The sequence below is a fragment of the Halichoeres trimaculatus genome, unplaced genomic scaffold (genome assembly GCF_033239565.1).
Source record: "Halichoeres trimaculatus isolate MK-OKI-2021-1 unplaced genomic scaffold, fHalTri1.1 fHalTri1_scaffold_2, whole genome shotgun sequence".
Taxonomy (NCBI): Eukaryota; Metazoa; Chordata; class Actinopteri; order Labriformes; family Labridae; genus Halichoeres; species Halichoeres trimaculatus.
The window spans coordinates 39,743,790-39,759,843 of record NW_027437180.1 but is presented as its reverse complement, the minus strand read 5'-3'; the positions used below and the strand labels follow the sequence as shown (position 1 = coordinate 39,759,843).

General features: G+C 41.4%; 1 protein-coding gene across 1 annotated transcript; it reads left to right on the top strand.

Moving 5' to 3' along the window:
• Nucleotides 1-304: 304 nt before the first annotated feature.
• Nucleotides 305-14,848, top strand: LOC141785142 (aspartate aminotransferase, cytoplasmic-like). Its single transcript, XM_074663300.1, has 9 exons — nucleotides 305-549; nucleotides 4,630-4,811; nucleotides 4,911-5,034; nucleotides 7,827-7,939; nucleotides 9,423-9,527; nucleotides 9,610-9,760; nucleotides 9,875-10,040; nucleotides 13,472-13,614; nucleotides 13,834-14,848. Exons 1-9 carry the CDS (start codon nucleotides 441-443, stop codon nucleotides 13,971-13,973), a joined length of 1,233 nt encoding a protein of 410 aa, XP_074519401.1. The 5' UTR covers nucleotides 305-440; the 3' UTR covers nucleotides 13,974-14,848.
• The last annotated feature ends 1,206 nt before the right edge of the window (nucleotides 14,849-16,054 follow it).

Here is a 16,054-nt window from a genome sequence, read left to right as displayed (position 1 = left end):
TACTGCAGGTTGTGGATCATGAAAACAGAAAGTGTCAATGCATACTATGCACTATGTGCTCTGTTTTACTCTTGTTCTTTTTGTATATGACTGGATGCTGCAACATTTTTTCTCACCTTTAATCGGGGATTTAAAAAAAGACATATTAAAAAATATATATTTAATTATACATTTAATTTAATGTTAAAAAAACACACACACAACAGTCGGATTTATCAATAAACATGTATCTCCCTTTCCTTCACTCCCATTGGCTATGAGAGCCCCTACGTCACATTGCGTGCTCTCTCATTGGCTGCTCACATGACGCCTCTCTGTGTCCGTCCTGATCCAGCAGGCTGAAGGTGAACCCGGCCCGTCTCTGTCTTTCAGCCTCCTGCAGGTAGCACTTCGCCCCCGTCTCCACCTCCTCCTCCTCCTGCACAGGGATTATCGGAACCATGTCCATCTTCAGCGATGTCCCCCAGGCTCCTCCGGTCGCTGTTTTTAAACTAACGGCTGATTTCAGAGAGGACGGCCACCCGCACAAGGTGAATCTGGGAGTTGGAGGTAAGTGATGCTAATGCTACATGCTAAGTTATCTTAGTCACAGTGAGTGAGCCCAGCTCCCTTCTCCTGCTGTGGTTACTGTTTTTATTTAGCTCTTAAAAAATCCCTCTGTACTGTATGAGTGCTTCCCTTTTCATAAACATCAACAACTGTTTGATTTGACCTTCGCTACGAGCTAGCAGCGAAGCTAACACACGTATGAGCTTCATTCATATTGACAGCTAGCTTCACTTACTCCTGTCAGCTCGGAACAAACTGTAAATCCTCGTCATCTCCAAAAACCAGTGGAAACGACCCCTAAAAGGATGCGGAACTTCATATAGTGACTTCTTTTTCCCCAAAACCTGTTTGACATGATGTTAAACACACCGCAGGCGTGTCTTCTGTTTCCCACTGTGGCACCTGTGTCCTTGAACGCACCATTCTCTCCATATTTCAGCTCATAGTTACTGGTGTTATGAATCATTTGAGGGACATTTTAATTAGAGTTTATTTATATATTTGCTTTAAAGAAGCTAATGATTTTGAAGCGGGTATTTCAGGTCCAGCTGGTCATGCATGTGTCAATTGAGGTATTAAATAGTATGTCACTTTGGATCAAATAGTAATAAGAGCCTTTAGTGTTGTGGGTGGTTCACACAGCACAATACATACACTTTCTGATGATGCTAAGAATACTTAAATCTTCAAAAAGTCTTGTTTTTGTCCTTTTAAATTGAAGTTTGTGAAAGGGAAAAGTTGCCTGTTGCAAAAGCTTGTGCGTTAATATTTCATTGCCTTCAGAACTCAGTTGCGTAACATGCCGTGTAAATAGCATCATGTTGTTTTATATAACACAATAAAGTAACACCTGTAGCAACATGTGTCTCTAAGTAATGTTCACAATTAACTCGTGACAATTTCCCTTTTTCCATTTCATGTCATCCTTCACATTTTTTTTTGTTTTGCAGTCATGTTTTTTAACTTCCGTTCAAAAACTGAGAGGACTGTGGCTGCAGACCTAACTTCTCAAGCCCCTTGTCCTCATTTTTCAAGCCTCTATCCGGCATCCTCTATCCTTTATTACAACCTGATATAGTAACATTACACACAGGGCCAACAGGAGGTGACTACTCTGTAAAAAAATGTTTAAAAAAGAACATAGTTGTGTGTTTTTCACTGCTGAAGCTACATTTCTGATTCCTGAAATTCAAAAACCCCCAAAGGAAAATGAAAATACTAAATGACTGAAATTGTAGTTGGGTGGAGGAATAGAAATGTAGAGATTTGTGCTCCGAGTGCAGCACAGTTCAAGAGTAAATTGACATGTGTTTCCAAATGCAGGTCATAAAGGATTACAGGCAATGTTTGTGTCGCTAACTAACCCTCTTTGAGGAGCTTTGGTTTTCTTGCTTCATCAGCAGGTTTTTTAAAAAATTCATGTCACACCAAAGACTTTAGTTAACATTTTTTGACAGAATCAAGTCCTGGAGTGTGTAAATAAGATTAAGTATCCAGTGATTTAAATACAGAAATTACTTAAACACTGAACTAAAAGTGACTTCCTGATTTTGTTTTCCATATTGCTGCTATTTGAAACTAAAGCATCAGACCAACATAAGTTTATAACAGAAACTGGAAGTGGACAGCAATTTTATTTTGACATTAGGGGAAAGGTACTTGATCCAACAAACTGGTTACACAAAACCAAGATCAACAAAGTTCTCCCCTTAGCGATTATTTTTCTTCTTCCTTTTTGTTTGGATTATTTAGCGGTGAGTAACTAGCTGAAGGTTCATTACACCACCTACTGGACTGGAGTGTAGATTGTCTGGGCTGTGGGGCTGTATGCGTCAGATGTAAACAGATCAGCGTAGAGGAGGAGAAGCCGAGCCAGCATGAGAAGAAAACAAATAAACACGGGAATAACGGCAGAGCTGGAGAAGCTGTTTGCTCAAAAAACTCCAGAGTTTGGACGCTGGATTTAACGCTGAGTAAAAGCACACAGCGTGTAAATTGACAAAAATGACCTTGCATGGCACGGCAGCATGACTGCAATGATCCAGCTCTTAAAACCCAAACATGTCGGTCTCATCAATGACGAGCCAGGAGCTCAGAGTGAGGTGAGGAGCTACAAACTCCCACATACGCTCCTTTATATGTTGTGAAATAGGGATGCACGATATTGGATTTTTGCCGATATCCGATATGCCGATATATCGAAACCCCTTTTGGCCGATACCGATACCGATATTCACAAGTTTGTTTGTTTTTTTCACTGTAAAGAAAGCTAAGTCTATCCTGTACTGGTATTTATATGTTACTCTAATTGTGACGGTCTTATTAGTTTAAGAAACACACATAAAACAAGACAAAAAACATTTGATTTTACCATAAATAAGAAATGTATTATTTTTTCAAACTCAACACATTCAGTATTGAAATACAGAAAAATAATTTCTTTAGATCACATGAACTTTAAATGTACAATGCATTTTTAAACATAACCAAGATGTATTTGATTGTTTTAGAGCTACTGTAACAACCTGGTGACAGACACAGAGCTCTGCAGAGCAAATAAATGAAGCGCTACATTTTATTTAAGGAGCTTATTTTTCAGATGGAAAATAATAATAATCCTAACTGAATAGCACCTTATCAGCTGTGACTATCGGCAGAAATTTTCATATCTGCCGATACCGATAAACATGTTTTTAAGCTTTTATCTGCCGATACCGATATTGTGCCGATAATATCGTGCATCCCTTTTGTGAAATGCCTGGTTTGTCTATTAGGACTCGTTTAGTCTTTTTATTAAACCGTCACCCCGTTTGAAAACCACCTTCATTAAACCAACGTTAGCATTAGCGTTAGCTGCTACGGATAGTGTTAGGGCAGAGGGGGTGAACTGTTTGACCTGCAGGTGAAAAGATTGAGGACACATTTTTATTTATTTACCTTTTTGGCCCAACAAACTGTTGATTCTTTAAGTGACAAAACATTCATGTCTCTTTTTATACTTTATAAATGTAGCATCCGATCAGTTTTATTATATTTAAATATGTTGTTTCTATGAATATATCATTAAGCAAACAGTAATCATCAACTAAAACAACAACGCATGTTTGGTTTTGCGAATTTTACTATTGTGCATTCTCATCCTTTTTTTTGATGGTAAATATAATCGTCAGAGTAATCGATTATTAAAATAATCCGTAGTTGCAGCCCTATAAGCAACATTATAAGAGTCAAAGTAATGTTATATGTTGTTAACTCCCATAAAATGATGCCAAAATCACACCTGTACCATTCCACAGTGATTAAAGCACATCTGGGACGTGGTGTTTCAGGTTTTTCTAACAGAACAAACATTCAGATGTGTTGTTTTCAAAGTCGGACTTAAGCAGTTTTTCTAAGAGGAATGGTCTCCTCCACTCACTCCTCTCGTGTGACGAGGATTTGGTCTAATCTCTTACAAAATCTCAAAGCAGTGGGGGCGCCATGCTGTGTGTGAATTTGTAGAGAGGACACGTCCCAGCATAGAAGACTTTATTTCTTAAAAAATCCTTTATGGTTGATACAAAGATTGTTGTGGACTCTTTTAAAGAATAATACCTCGACATTTAAATTATTTTCAGTCTGCAGCTTTTCATTGTTCACTCATTGTTCTGCTGTTTCTGTTACTCTTTCTCATTTTGGCAGCAGATTAATGACCCTTCAAGAGATGAAAACTCCTCGTGTTGTTCTCTTAATCCGGATCTAACAGGCTCCTTGTTTGACCTTCGAACTGTGCCTGATCTGATCCTCAGCGAGCGCCTCCAGCTGTAGTGAAGGCCTGACACACGATACAGGCCTGCATACAGGACGAGTTCTTCAGGAGTCAAATACGCACACGCACGCTCTTAAATCAGCGCGGCTTCAAAGCGTGGCCTTCAGAGAGTCCTGCTTCCTCCACCCTCGTCTTCAAATCTTCCTCCTTTTGCTCTGTGTTGCTTCAGAATCTCTTTTGTAACTGAACTTGCGGATGTGATGTGACCAGAAAACCAGGGTTGGGTTTTTAAGGAGAGCTTTGTTGACGTCTCCACTTTGTGTCCCCTCCAGCTTACCGTACTGACGAATGCCAGCCCTGGGTGCTGCCGGTGGTGAAGAAGGTGGAGCGGCTGATCGTGGACGACACCAGCCTGAACCACGAGTACCTGCCCATCCTCGGTCTGCCGGAGTTTCGCTCCGCCGCCTCTAAGGTCGCCTTGGGAGATGACAGCGCCGCCATCAAGGAGAACAGGGTGAGACGCCCTCATGGGACGTGGCGACTGTAAACACCCAGCTCTTTGACTTTCACCCCATTCAGGTTTCATCCTTTTCTCCTCCTGTTGTTTTCTCAGGTTGGAGGGGTTCAGGCTCTGGGTGGAACCGGCGCGTTGAGGATCGGGGCAGAGTTCCTGCGGCGTTGGTACAATGGCGTCAACAACACAGCGACACCCGTCTACGTCTCAGCGCCCACCTGGGGTCAGTACCATAATCTAAACATGGACGTAGTCTCGCCGACGTCACCCATCTGTTACTGAAACAGAAAATGAAGCACATCACCTACAGCGGCCATATTGGTAGTGGCAAGGGCTTCACGTACAGCTATAGGCAGGGGCGGAGTGGGACTCATTTTCGGCCCTGGAATTTCATACCTCAGACCGGCCCACTTTATATCATGATATTTTGTATTAAAATAATGTAATTATAACTTTACATGTTAATAGCGCTAATTAGACAAGAAATATATATGTATATCCTGTGACTGAGGGCGAGCAAAGTAGTCAAACCTATCAACAGACTCATCTTCATCTATCTCATCCCTAACTTGTAGTTCAGGGTTCTGCTGCTGCTGAGCTGCTGTCTCTGAAATCAGTCCTGGAGTAGACTCTGCTCTCCCTTTTACACTTCCTCCAGGTTCCATAAACTCACCTAAACCTGTGCAATAAGAATCAATGATAATAAACAATAAGATTTTGTTCAGTGGCAAAATATGCAGGTCTATTGCATCCAACATTCATCTTATTCATTTTCAATTGTGTGCTTTGTTTACCGTCTTACTTTTGATGATAAAAAGGGCCACTACTAATATTTGGGCACAGAAGGTGATTATATTAGAGATGATGCTTGCTTGTTCACACGCTCTGTTACAACAGCTCACCTGTTTCTCCAAAATTGAAAGCAGCAATCCCTTCCTCATCACTGTCCCCTGTGTCTTTCTTTTGACATTAAATCAGATTTTAAAAATTAGTCAATAGTCAGTCTTCTGGTCAATTCAAGTCAGTTTCATTATTGTAGTGATGAATCATCAAGCATCAATTCTCTCTGGACAATTTTTATATAGAGTAGGTCTACACTACACTCTGATATTAATTCTAATATTCACTCAGTGAACAATCCTACCTGCCCTCTCTGCACCTGTGGTGGGCTCATAGCTGGTTGGTGCTGCTGCATCTCACTTTTGAGGGGCTACAAGACAAAGTTTCCTCAGTTATGTGGCGTCGTCTCATCACATGGTGCAAGCTGCATTTTATTCAACATCTTGCCTTACCAGTTTCATCGCCATCCTCTGCTGTTTCAAACCGCGAGCCCATTGATGTTTCATTTATTTTTTAAAAAAGATGCTATTTTTGCGCATTTTGAAGCGTCATTTTCCAGCGCTTTCCTCTTTTTAATTCTAAGCTTCTCCGCGCCACCCTTGCTCTTTTGATCCATCTGGCCGGCAGTAGCTACGGGCTGGCTCATTGCACAGACTCCGACTGGCGGAGCTAATTGTTTTTAGCCTGCACGGATGTGCTGCTACGTCAGGATGCATCTGAGAAAAAAAAAAAGCTGCTGATGGAGACAGCCCACAGGGACAGCGGTAATAGCACGTATGTAACACTCATTCAGGGCCACAAATGAACACCGAACCAAAAAATTATAAAAATATTAAAAAATGCTTATTTCTGTCGGCACTCGCGGCCCAAACTTCAGGCCGGCCCACCGGAAATTGTCCTGGTCCTCCCGATTGGCCACTCCGGGTATGGCTATAGGGCTCTGTCCGTCACGTGACCCTTAGCTGTGCCTCTGATTGGGGGAGCTCGTGATCTTAATATCCTCTGAACGGCCGAGTTAGAAAAAATTCACCCCCCGTACAGTGGGTGCTGATAGTAAAAGTAGTGACTCAGACAGGAGACGTTTTTTGCACCAGGCTGTAAATAGGTTAATTTCTGCTTTGAAAACAGCTTTTTTTGGCTTGGTGTGTCTGTGACTTCCTGTACTTCCAGAGCCAGCCTCAAGCGAACACTCCAGAAACAGCAGATTTTAGCACTTCAGCATCGTCTCATATTCTCAGACCTGAGGTTGCTGCTTGGTAGGTACACGGCCGTGGAACTGAGAGACTAAGTTATTTTTTAAACTTGGCCACAATTTCCTCTAGAGCTGCGATTCCCAAACTGTGGGCTGTGGCCCCCTGGTGGGCTGTGAAGGTATTACAAGAGGGCCACAAACTCATAAAACGTTGATTTTGATTGATAAATTCTAGGAATAAAAACTGTTAGAAGAAAAAATACACATTTTGATTTAGTTTGAAGTTGCATTCCTGAGAACATGGAACGTTTCTCAGTGCATGAGTTCCTAGCGTACCAGATACAGCGATGCACAGGGTGACAAACAGTTTGGATTAGACAGCGTTTCTTGGTCTGGTAATAGCAATGTTAGCATCAGTTTTGATGACGAGATCGATAGTTAAGTTTCGATTTCTTTTCTCTCTGTGCTCCTCTCACTCCCTTCACTCTCCTCCTGCTCTACTGTGAGTGTTGCTGTGAGAGCGGCATAGAAGAAGAGTGCCTGTGGTTATTCTTCATTTGTCTATCTGACCAAAAATCTGGTGCTTTAGTTTTTGCAGGAAACAAATAAAACACCAGAAATTTACAAGAAGTCTGTATGACCATGAGTTTAGTAGCTGAGCCTTGAAAACATTGCCAGCTTGAAATGCAGCAATGTTCCTTTTAGGTCACATTTTAAAGGATATTAGAAATGTTGACATTTTTTTTCCTTAGTCTTTGTTTTGTTTTTCCGTGAAGTATTAAAAACTGTAACACTGAAGGTGTAACATGTTACAGATGCTGCAGAGCTCTGAGAACGCGTTAAATGGCCTCTGTACTTACTCTGGGGTCGAAGGTGGGCTGCAAAAATTCCAGAGACTTGAAAGTGGGCCCTGAGTTGGAGGAGACTGGGAACCACAGCTGCAGAGGTTTTAAAATCTGTCTCATGCTCCTGTGTCCTCACAGAGAACCACAACGCTGTGTTCGCTGACGCTGGCTTCAAAGACATCCGGCCGTACCATTACTGGGATGCTGCTAACAGAGGCCTGGACCTGGCCGGGCTCCTGGACGACCTGGAGGTGAGGCCTTTAAAACCTGTTGGAGCCTCATTTGATGTTTGTGGTGATTCCCACGAGACGGTATCTGTCCAAATTACGTCCCAATGCTGAAGTGTCACAACCTTTAAACTAGGGCTGGGGGTAAACACATTTTTTTAAAACGATTAATCTGGCGATTATTTTATCGATTAGTCGACTAATCTAACGATTAATTGGACGATAAGCTAACGATTATTTTTTTGATGTTCGATTATTTTAAAACCATAATGTATCCAAATACATGCCAAAATGATCTCTCTCATAACAGCTAATTAAACAACACTGTTTTGCACAACAAAATGCAAAATATAGAATAAAATTATACAAAATAAAAGGCCAGTCTGTTTACTCTTACAGTCCAATAGGGCTGCAACCAACAATTATTTTCAAAGTCGACTAATCTATCGACTATTTTTTCGATTAGTCGATTAATCACGGTTATTTTGTGTTTCAACCTAATTTGTCCTTTAAAATGTGCAGACCTTTAAAATTCAACCTGTGTGTTTCATTTTCACTGCATTTACTCAGAGTTAGGTTCTCTCCTCTGATTGGTCAGCCCTGTGTCATGTCTGTTTGTTTTTCTTTATTTCATTCATGATGACATGAAAAAATATAAGTAGCCTTCTATACAAAAAAATTAAATGAATCTCAAAATGAATGAAGCAGGTAACAGGGAAATGAAGTTGTTGTTCAGTGTTGGACAGACTGATTATTAGTGACTTTGGGCTTGTTTTCTAATGTTTATTTGTTTATTGGGGCTTTGCTCTCTGTATGATCCTGCCTGACTCTCTCCCAGCTCTCCATGACAACACGTTTAGTTTCATTTCTCTACATGAGCTATTTCGCTCATGCTCACTCCGCCCCTCCTCCTCCCGCTGAGTGTTAGCGGTGCAGTGTGAGCTTGAGAGTGAGAGCTCCATCAGATAAATGTCCTCTCTTTTCTAAAGTTAAGGGAGTTTTGACTCTAGTTTGTGACTCAGATCCTGAAAAACTGTCTGTAACAGAGAGTGAAGGAGACTCTCTAAATCAGGTTATCAGACGCGTAACACTGGGAGCTGTAAGGCTGTCCAAGCCGGAGACGCAGAGCCTCCGTCAGCGCACAGCGCTCTCTGGAAGTGGAGATTTTTCCTCATCAATATTCCTCATGTATGAACTTAGTGATCTTTTCCCGTAAAAGTATCCAATAACACAGCACCTCATGCTATGAACTGAAGTTACTAATGAGTATCACCCCCTGGTGTTTGATTTCACCATGTGACAACAACAATAAAAACAATAATACGACGCGTCGACTGTTAAAATTTGCGTCGACAAATTTTTATCGACGATTACGTCGACTAATCGCTGCAGCCCTACTTTAAACTAACATTTCCTCTTAACCTTAAATACTCGCCTAAAGACTAAAATTTCTTCAGTTATGGTCAAAACTCAAGTTTGAAAACTCAGACGTCTTCTTCCTCCACAGAAAGCTCCAGAACACTCCATCTTCGTCCTCCACGCCTGTGCACACAACCCCACCGGCACCGACCCGACTCAGGACCAGTGGAAGATGATCGCAGAGATCATGAAGGTAAGGAAGTCACCACACGTGTTCGTAACGTCTTCAGACGCTCTGTCTCTGCTGGTGACGGTTTCGTCTTCTCTCCCTCCAGAGGAGGAATTTGTTCGTCTTCTTCGACTCAGCCTACCAGGGCTTCGCTTCCGGCAGCCTGGAGAAAGACGCCTGGGCCATCCGTTACTTTGTCTCCGAGGGCTTTGAGCTCTTCGTGGCTCAGTCCTTCTCTAAAAACTTTGGCCTTTACAGTGAGTCCACGTCGTACCCACACATCTGCAGCAGGAAGTGGTTTGGAGCTCAGCGTGGCTTTCAGGGTTACGGTTGATGCAGGTGACTCCATCCTGATGCTCCTCTGTTAACAGATGAGAGAGTCGGAAACCTTACCGTGGTTGCGAAGGACAACGAGAACCTGACCCGCATCCTGTCTCAGATGGAGAAGATCGTCAGGACGACTTGGTCCAACCCGCCGTCTCAGGGAGCTCGCATCGTCAGCAAGACGCTCAACAGCCCCGAGCTCTTCAACGAATGGTACGATCTGATTCTTTACACTACAGATGGAGGAGAAGCAACTTCTCAACACGTTCACTGTTAAGATCTAAGATTGTGAGAGTCTAAACTCGAGATAAACACCAGAGTAAGGAAGTAAAGCCCCCCCATCAGCTCTTAAAGAGGAGGCTAACTTTAAGATAGTTTTGTGAATTTTTAATACAACGATTTTAATATTTTAAGAAAGGTTGTGACAGAAACTGCCAAATACCACTTGTGCTGATGGCGTCCCTCGTGTCAGACCTTCTATGAGTCACAGAGCTGACGTTACATCCAAGTCTCGGCAACATTAAAGGAAGGGTCTGCAGGTTTTTCTAAAGAAATAAAAAGTTAACTTTTACAGGAATAATCCTGCTCAATCATCTCCTCTGGGCTCTGAACATACGTGTCAGTGTCTGTGTCTGCCTCAACCCCCCCTCTGCCTGGATGTTGATGTTCTGGATGTACCGGGGCAGAGAGTAAGCGTGGTTACATCAGCCAATCACAGAGCACCCAGTGTGCAAGTGACTTTGCGTGTTGATTAGCAAATGGAAGAAGCTAATCAGAGCAGCTACGATAGCAGGCGTAGCATGGAGAAAGAAAAACAACCAAAGTGAAATGAAACTCCAAACAGATAAAACTTTTTCCTAAACAAGGGTGAAGCTTGGCTCCACTTTCACTCGCTTTTAAGAGCAGCACGGGACGCAGAGCAACAAGAGTTAGCTTTCTGCTAACCAGGTGTGTGTCAAATACCCATGGTTAGCCCGTGCTAACATGCTAAGGCAGGTGCACGGCTCTCTCTCATGTGGAAAAGTGATGCTTGAAGTGGTTGCTGGGCTAGAGAGTGGGTTCACGTAGTCACAGTTGGAGGTTGTGGGTGTGTGCTGCTGCTGGCACTGAGCCAAGAGGATGAATGAATTAAATGTTGCGTTTACTAACAAGTAACAAAAACTCCTGTAGACCCTAACATTAAAACGATTAACTAGGGATGAGAATCACAAGGTCCCTCACAATACGATACATGATAGGTGGTTCACGATAACAATATAATCATGATACAGCGATTTTGCGATAATCGATATATTGCCAAAAAATAATGTAATGATACATCACAATTAGGGCTGTCATTTAACGCGTTAATTAGATTAATTAATTACACCGCAAATTAACGCGTCATAAAAATTAACGCAGATTAATCTGGATCCCAAACCCGCGGGGCGTTCAAAGACGCACTTATTTTCAGATGTCTGGCATTTACAAACCGTTTGTCCTACATGGAAAAAGTGGTATTCTCGTCAGATTTTCAAATTTCTGACGGTCCCTGAATGTATCACACCTGAGGTCAGCAACATGCTTTAAACTGGGGGGAAGATAGAGCGCTGTTAAAGGGACAGCTGTCCACATCTCGTTAATTCACTCGCCCTTTTTGAAAATCTGCAGAAAATCAACCGTTTGCTCAATTCTGTAAAAAACAGATAATTCTACACTCTTTACTGCATCAAACAAGCCCTGAATAATCAATATTTGTCCTGTATTTAAATCTAAAGAATTCTTTGAAAATGTCCTTCCATCTTCCTGGTGTCATGTTTCAGCTTGGGGCTGCTCTGCACCAATCAGCAACAGTTTGTGTGTTCAGAGCATGTTAAACTGAGAATACTTCACTTTTCTTTGATCCAAGACTTGAAAAAAGTGTTTTGTACATAGTTCCTCACAGTTTTTAGCCTTTAGCCCTGGTTCTCCTGACCTCATAGAAGTATAGAAGTTCATATTGCAGTGAAAATTGAGTCCACATCGAGTAAAAATGTTACAGAAGCAAAAACCGTCCTAAAAATCAAATCAGCTTATCTTAGGTGCAGGACTGTGTAGATTTTGTAAAGATAGAACCATAAAACTTTTTTCATGTGTTCCTTATGCCTCAGGGTACCTAAAAATGTGTTGTATATTTCCCACCTTATTTTTACATGTTTTTTAATGTCTTTTAATGTAATTTTAATGTCCTGGAATTCAAATTCTTTATTTTGGGACCTTAAGCAGATGTGAGATTAAAATGTGATTAATTAGATTAATTAATTACAAATCCTGTAATAATTAGATTAATTTTTTTAATCGCCTGACAGCACTAATCACAATATATGTCTCACTAAAGAAAACGATATGAATCAAAAAAGGTAAAGTGCAGGATTTCTCTTTTTATTTGTAGATTTTTGTCAGTTTAGCAAAATTTGACTCATGCTGTATGTAAACATGGACACGTTTGTGCTTATGTTGGTAAAGCTCAGGTAAGCTTTCATGTAAACAGACACAGTTTTTTTGGAACAGCCTTTTCGGTGAAATATTTTCGGCTCAGTATTTCATACCTTGGTTCAAGAGTTTGTAACATGTGGCGGAAACCTTCATTTTCGACCACACTATACGGGCGGAGATCCTTGCTGATGAATGTAGCGATGGACTTTGTTATGTTGACAGCCCTCAGAGAGGAGGAAGGGAGCTTTGTGTTAAACAAGGCATTCATGGCTGCTTGTTTACAGCTAGCGTTAGCTTCAGCCCCTCTCACAGCCAGGAGGTCCGGGTGGTGGCGTTGCAAATTGCTCTGCATGTTGGTGGTATTTCCCGTGTACTTTACTTTCGTACAACATTCCTTGCATATTGCATAGTCTTTGTCGAGTTTATCAGTCCTTTCAGTGCTGTAGAAGCCGAAGTGGAGCCACACTTTCGACTTGTACGTGGCTGGGGCATCCTTCAGTACATACTTCTCTGTGCTGATGTCCGACATTTCCGCTCCGCTCCGCTCTCTTCTTCGGCTGATCTCTCTTATAAGTGTGGCGCGCCCTCTTCAGGAGTCACCGAGTAGCGGCGCCAGAGGATAAACAGGGATACATATAGCATGTAGAGCACCGTATTATATTAATTAAAATATCACTATTTGGCAGCCGCATATCGATAATCATATTACAGGAGATAGGACGGCGATAATCGCCGTATTGATTTTTTGTCCCACCCCTACGATTAACCATGCATCTTTAAATTCCCACGGCGTGCTGTAGCAGCAGTTTGTTCCCTTTCTCGGCTAACCTCCAGGCTCTGTCTGAAGTATCTCTTTGCTTTGCTTGTGTCTTCATTCCAGGTAGAAGTGTTTTACTTTTGACGTTAGTCATAGATCGCAGAAAAACTGTCATAGATCAGTGATCTATGTCAGAGTTAAAGCTGACAAGGTTGTGGGAAGGTAACGACACAACGAACAAGAACATCTTAATGAACCTAAACTGATCTGAAAATGAAACGTTTCAGTTTTGCTGTGGAGCAGAAATTCAACCGCAGAAAGACACAGATCCAGCTTTTCAGAAAAACGGTTGAAGATCTTCGTCCTAATTTCCAATCGTAACCTCTGTCGAGTGTAAGCGAGTGTCTTTGCTGATGCTCCTCCCCCTCTGCAGGCAGGACAACGTAAAGACCATGGCGGACCGCGTCCTGCTGATGAGAGCCGAGCTGAAGAGCAAGCTGCAGTCTCTGGGCACCCCTGGGACCTGGGACCACATCACTCAGCAAATCGGCATGTTCAGCTTCACCGGTCTGAACCGTAAGTTCAACACACACACACACACACACACACACACACACACACACACACACACACACACACACACAGGCTGAAGGAGTCGACTTCTGTTGACTCTGGATTCCTCACTTCACACTCCGGTCCACCAGGTGGCAGTCTGCACCTGTGGAGCGCTCTTTGTGGAAGCTGCTGTGTTCATGTTCTCTCTGACCCTCTGCGCGTCTCCTCGTGTCTCCACAGCCAAACAGGTGGAGTACATGATCAAAGAGCGCCACGTGTACCTGATGGCAAGCGGCCGCATCAACATGTGCGGCCTCACCACCTCCAACATCGACTACGTCGCCCAGTCCATCCACGAGGCCGTCACCAAGGTCCAGTAGAGGCCTCCTCTTCCTCCTCCTCCTCTTCCTCTTCCTCTCCGCCCACTTCCTGCCTCCTGTACGCCACAGGAAGTACCGTCATATGTGTGACCTCTCACCCCGCCTCCTCTGCTTTCCCTGCCCTCTGATTGGTTCAACTGCAGCAGTTCAACCAATGGGAGGAGTTTCTTTTCTCACATGAAGGTAAAAACTTTTTGGGAGGTGCAATGATTTTAAGGACGACACTTGAACGTGCACAGACGGCGCCGTGAGACGAGTTTGACCCCTTCATACGTAGATTCACAGCCGCACAAATCCTCCGCTCTCCAAAGGTCATGATGTTTTAACTTTGTGCTTCCTCGCTCCTACAAAGCTCCTCACGGGATTCGACGCTGTGTCTGTATTTCTGAACAAATGCTGGTGATGTAAATAGACGTAGAGGTCCGGATGTTTCCTTCGTAAGCACACGACTCCTGCTCCGCCACAGATCACTCTGAGATCAATCATGATATTCACCTCCCCCACGTTCTGATGTGAGAGGAGCAGTCGCTGAGTGTAACCAGGGTCAGAGGTCACTGAAAAAGCCCGTGCCTGTTGTTTTTTGGTCTCTGCCTTGTCGCGCGGCGCAGCTAAACTTCGTAGAAGCTAACGTTAATTCACGAAGCGACTCGGTGCCATTCAGAACAAACTCACCTCTCTGTTTTTTGTCTCTGTCGTTGTTTTGTCTCCGCCCCGCAGTGCTCTTATTGTGTTACAGGAAAGCCTCTGTGTTGGTACACGACCTCACAGGTCACATGACCGCGCTCCCATTCTGTGGTGTTGTCTGTACGGTGACACACAGCAGTGTGTGTGTGTGTTTCATATACTGTAATAAATTATAAACACCAGGAACCAAAGCTTTGCTCTCTGACTTTTTTTTTTTTTACCCCCTTTAACCTCATTTAGTCATTAGAAAACAACAAATCACAACTCTTTTTTTATTTTCTTACAGAGGGTATTGATGATTAAAGACACTGACACTAAATAAAATCCTGCATTAACATTTAGTTAAACTAAATCTTCATCACATCTGTCAAAAAAGCTTCAATTTTTTTGAGGTTTTAATTTTTTTTTAAACTTTTGGCAAATTTTTTAAATTTCATTTTTTTTAAGGTTTAAAAATTTAGAGAAAATGCTATATTTTGAAGACTGGTTTAAAAAAAAAATTTGGAATAACTGCAATTTTTGAAAATTTTAAATTCATTTTTTTTTAATTAGCAAATTTTTGATTAAAAAGTAATAAATAGCAATTTTTTTAAACATCAGTACATGTTATCAGGTGAATAAATTACATTTTGTTACCATTTATAAAAATTTCAGTTGTTTTTAAAATTTTGCAAATTTTTGAAATAATAAAAAAAAAAGATTGTTTTTTTTTGCAAATTTCTCAAATTTCAATTTTTTGGGATTTTTTTAATTTTCTTATTTTAAAATGATTTGGCACTTTTGCAAATTTTTTAAATTTAAAAAAAATGTGACAAGATGCCAGCTTGATAAACATGCTCGTTATGTGACGAGGCATTATAACACAACAAAAAATGATAAGTTGAGCAATATCATCAATACATTTTATCAAGTTAATTAATTTAATCTTTTTACCACTTATTAAATTTTAAGTTGTTTTTAAAATTTTGCAAGTTTTGAAATAAAAAAAAAATTTTTTTTGCAAATTTCTCAAATTTAAATTTATGGGGAATTTTTAATTTTCTCATTTTTAAATGATTTGAAACTTTTGCAAATTTTTGAAATTAAAAAAAAAACATTTTGAAAGTAAAAAACTATGACATCACACATACAATTTCATAAATTAAAAAAATGGCTGGTCACTGATCTTTAAAAAGCCCACCAATTTTTATTTTTTAATTTGTATAACTGACAGCATAAACCTTCAATGGTCCAATCTTGTTTTATTGAAGATCTTTTAACAAATCCTGTGAAAAACATTATTAAGTGTCCTGAGTTTTAGGTCTCAGAGCAAAAAGTACCAATGGCTGTCAGACCTTCCTGGAGGTTTATAAGATCCGTTTTATATGTAAGGATGGGCTGATTGCTGATCCCCCAAA

What these genes read in the sequence shown, in the direction of transcription:
- LOC141785142 (XM_074663300.1), top strand. Translation starts at nt 441, where the DNA reads ATGTCCATCTTCAGCGATGTCCCCCAGGCTCCTCCGGTCGCTGTTTTT. An exon ending in TAAAAACTTTGGCCTTTACA is followed by an intron (nt 9,761 to 9,874) that starts GTGAGTCCACGT and finishes CTCTGTTAACAG; the next exon opens with ATGAGAGAGTCGGAAACCTT. An exon ending in CAGCTTCACCGGTCTGAACC is followed by an intron (nt 13,615 to 13,833) that starts GTAAGTTCAACA and finishes GTGTCTCCACAG; the next exon opens with CCAAACAGGTGGAGTACATG.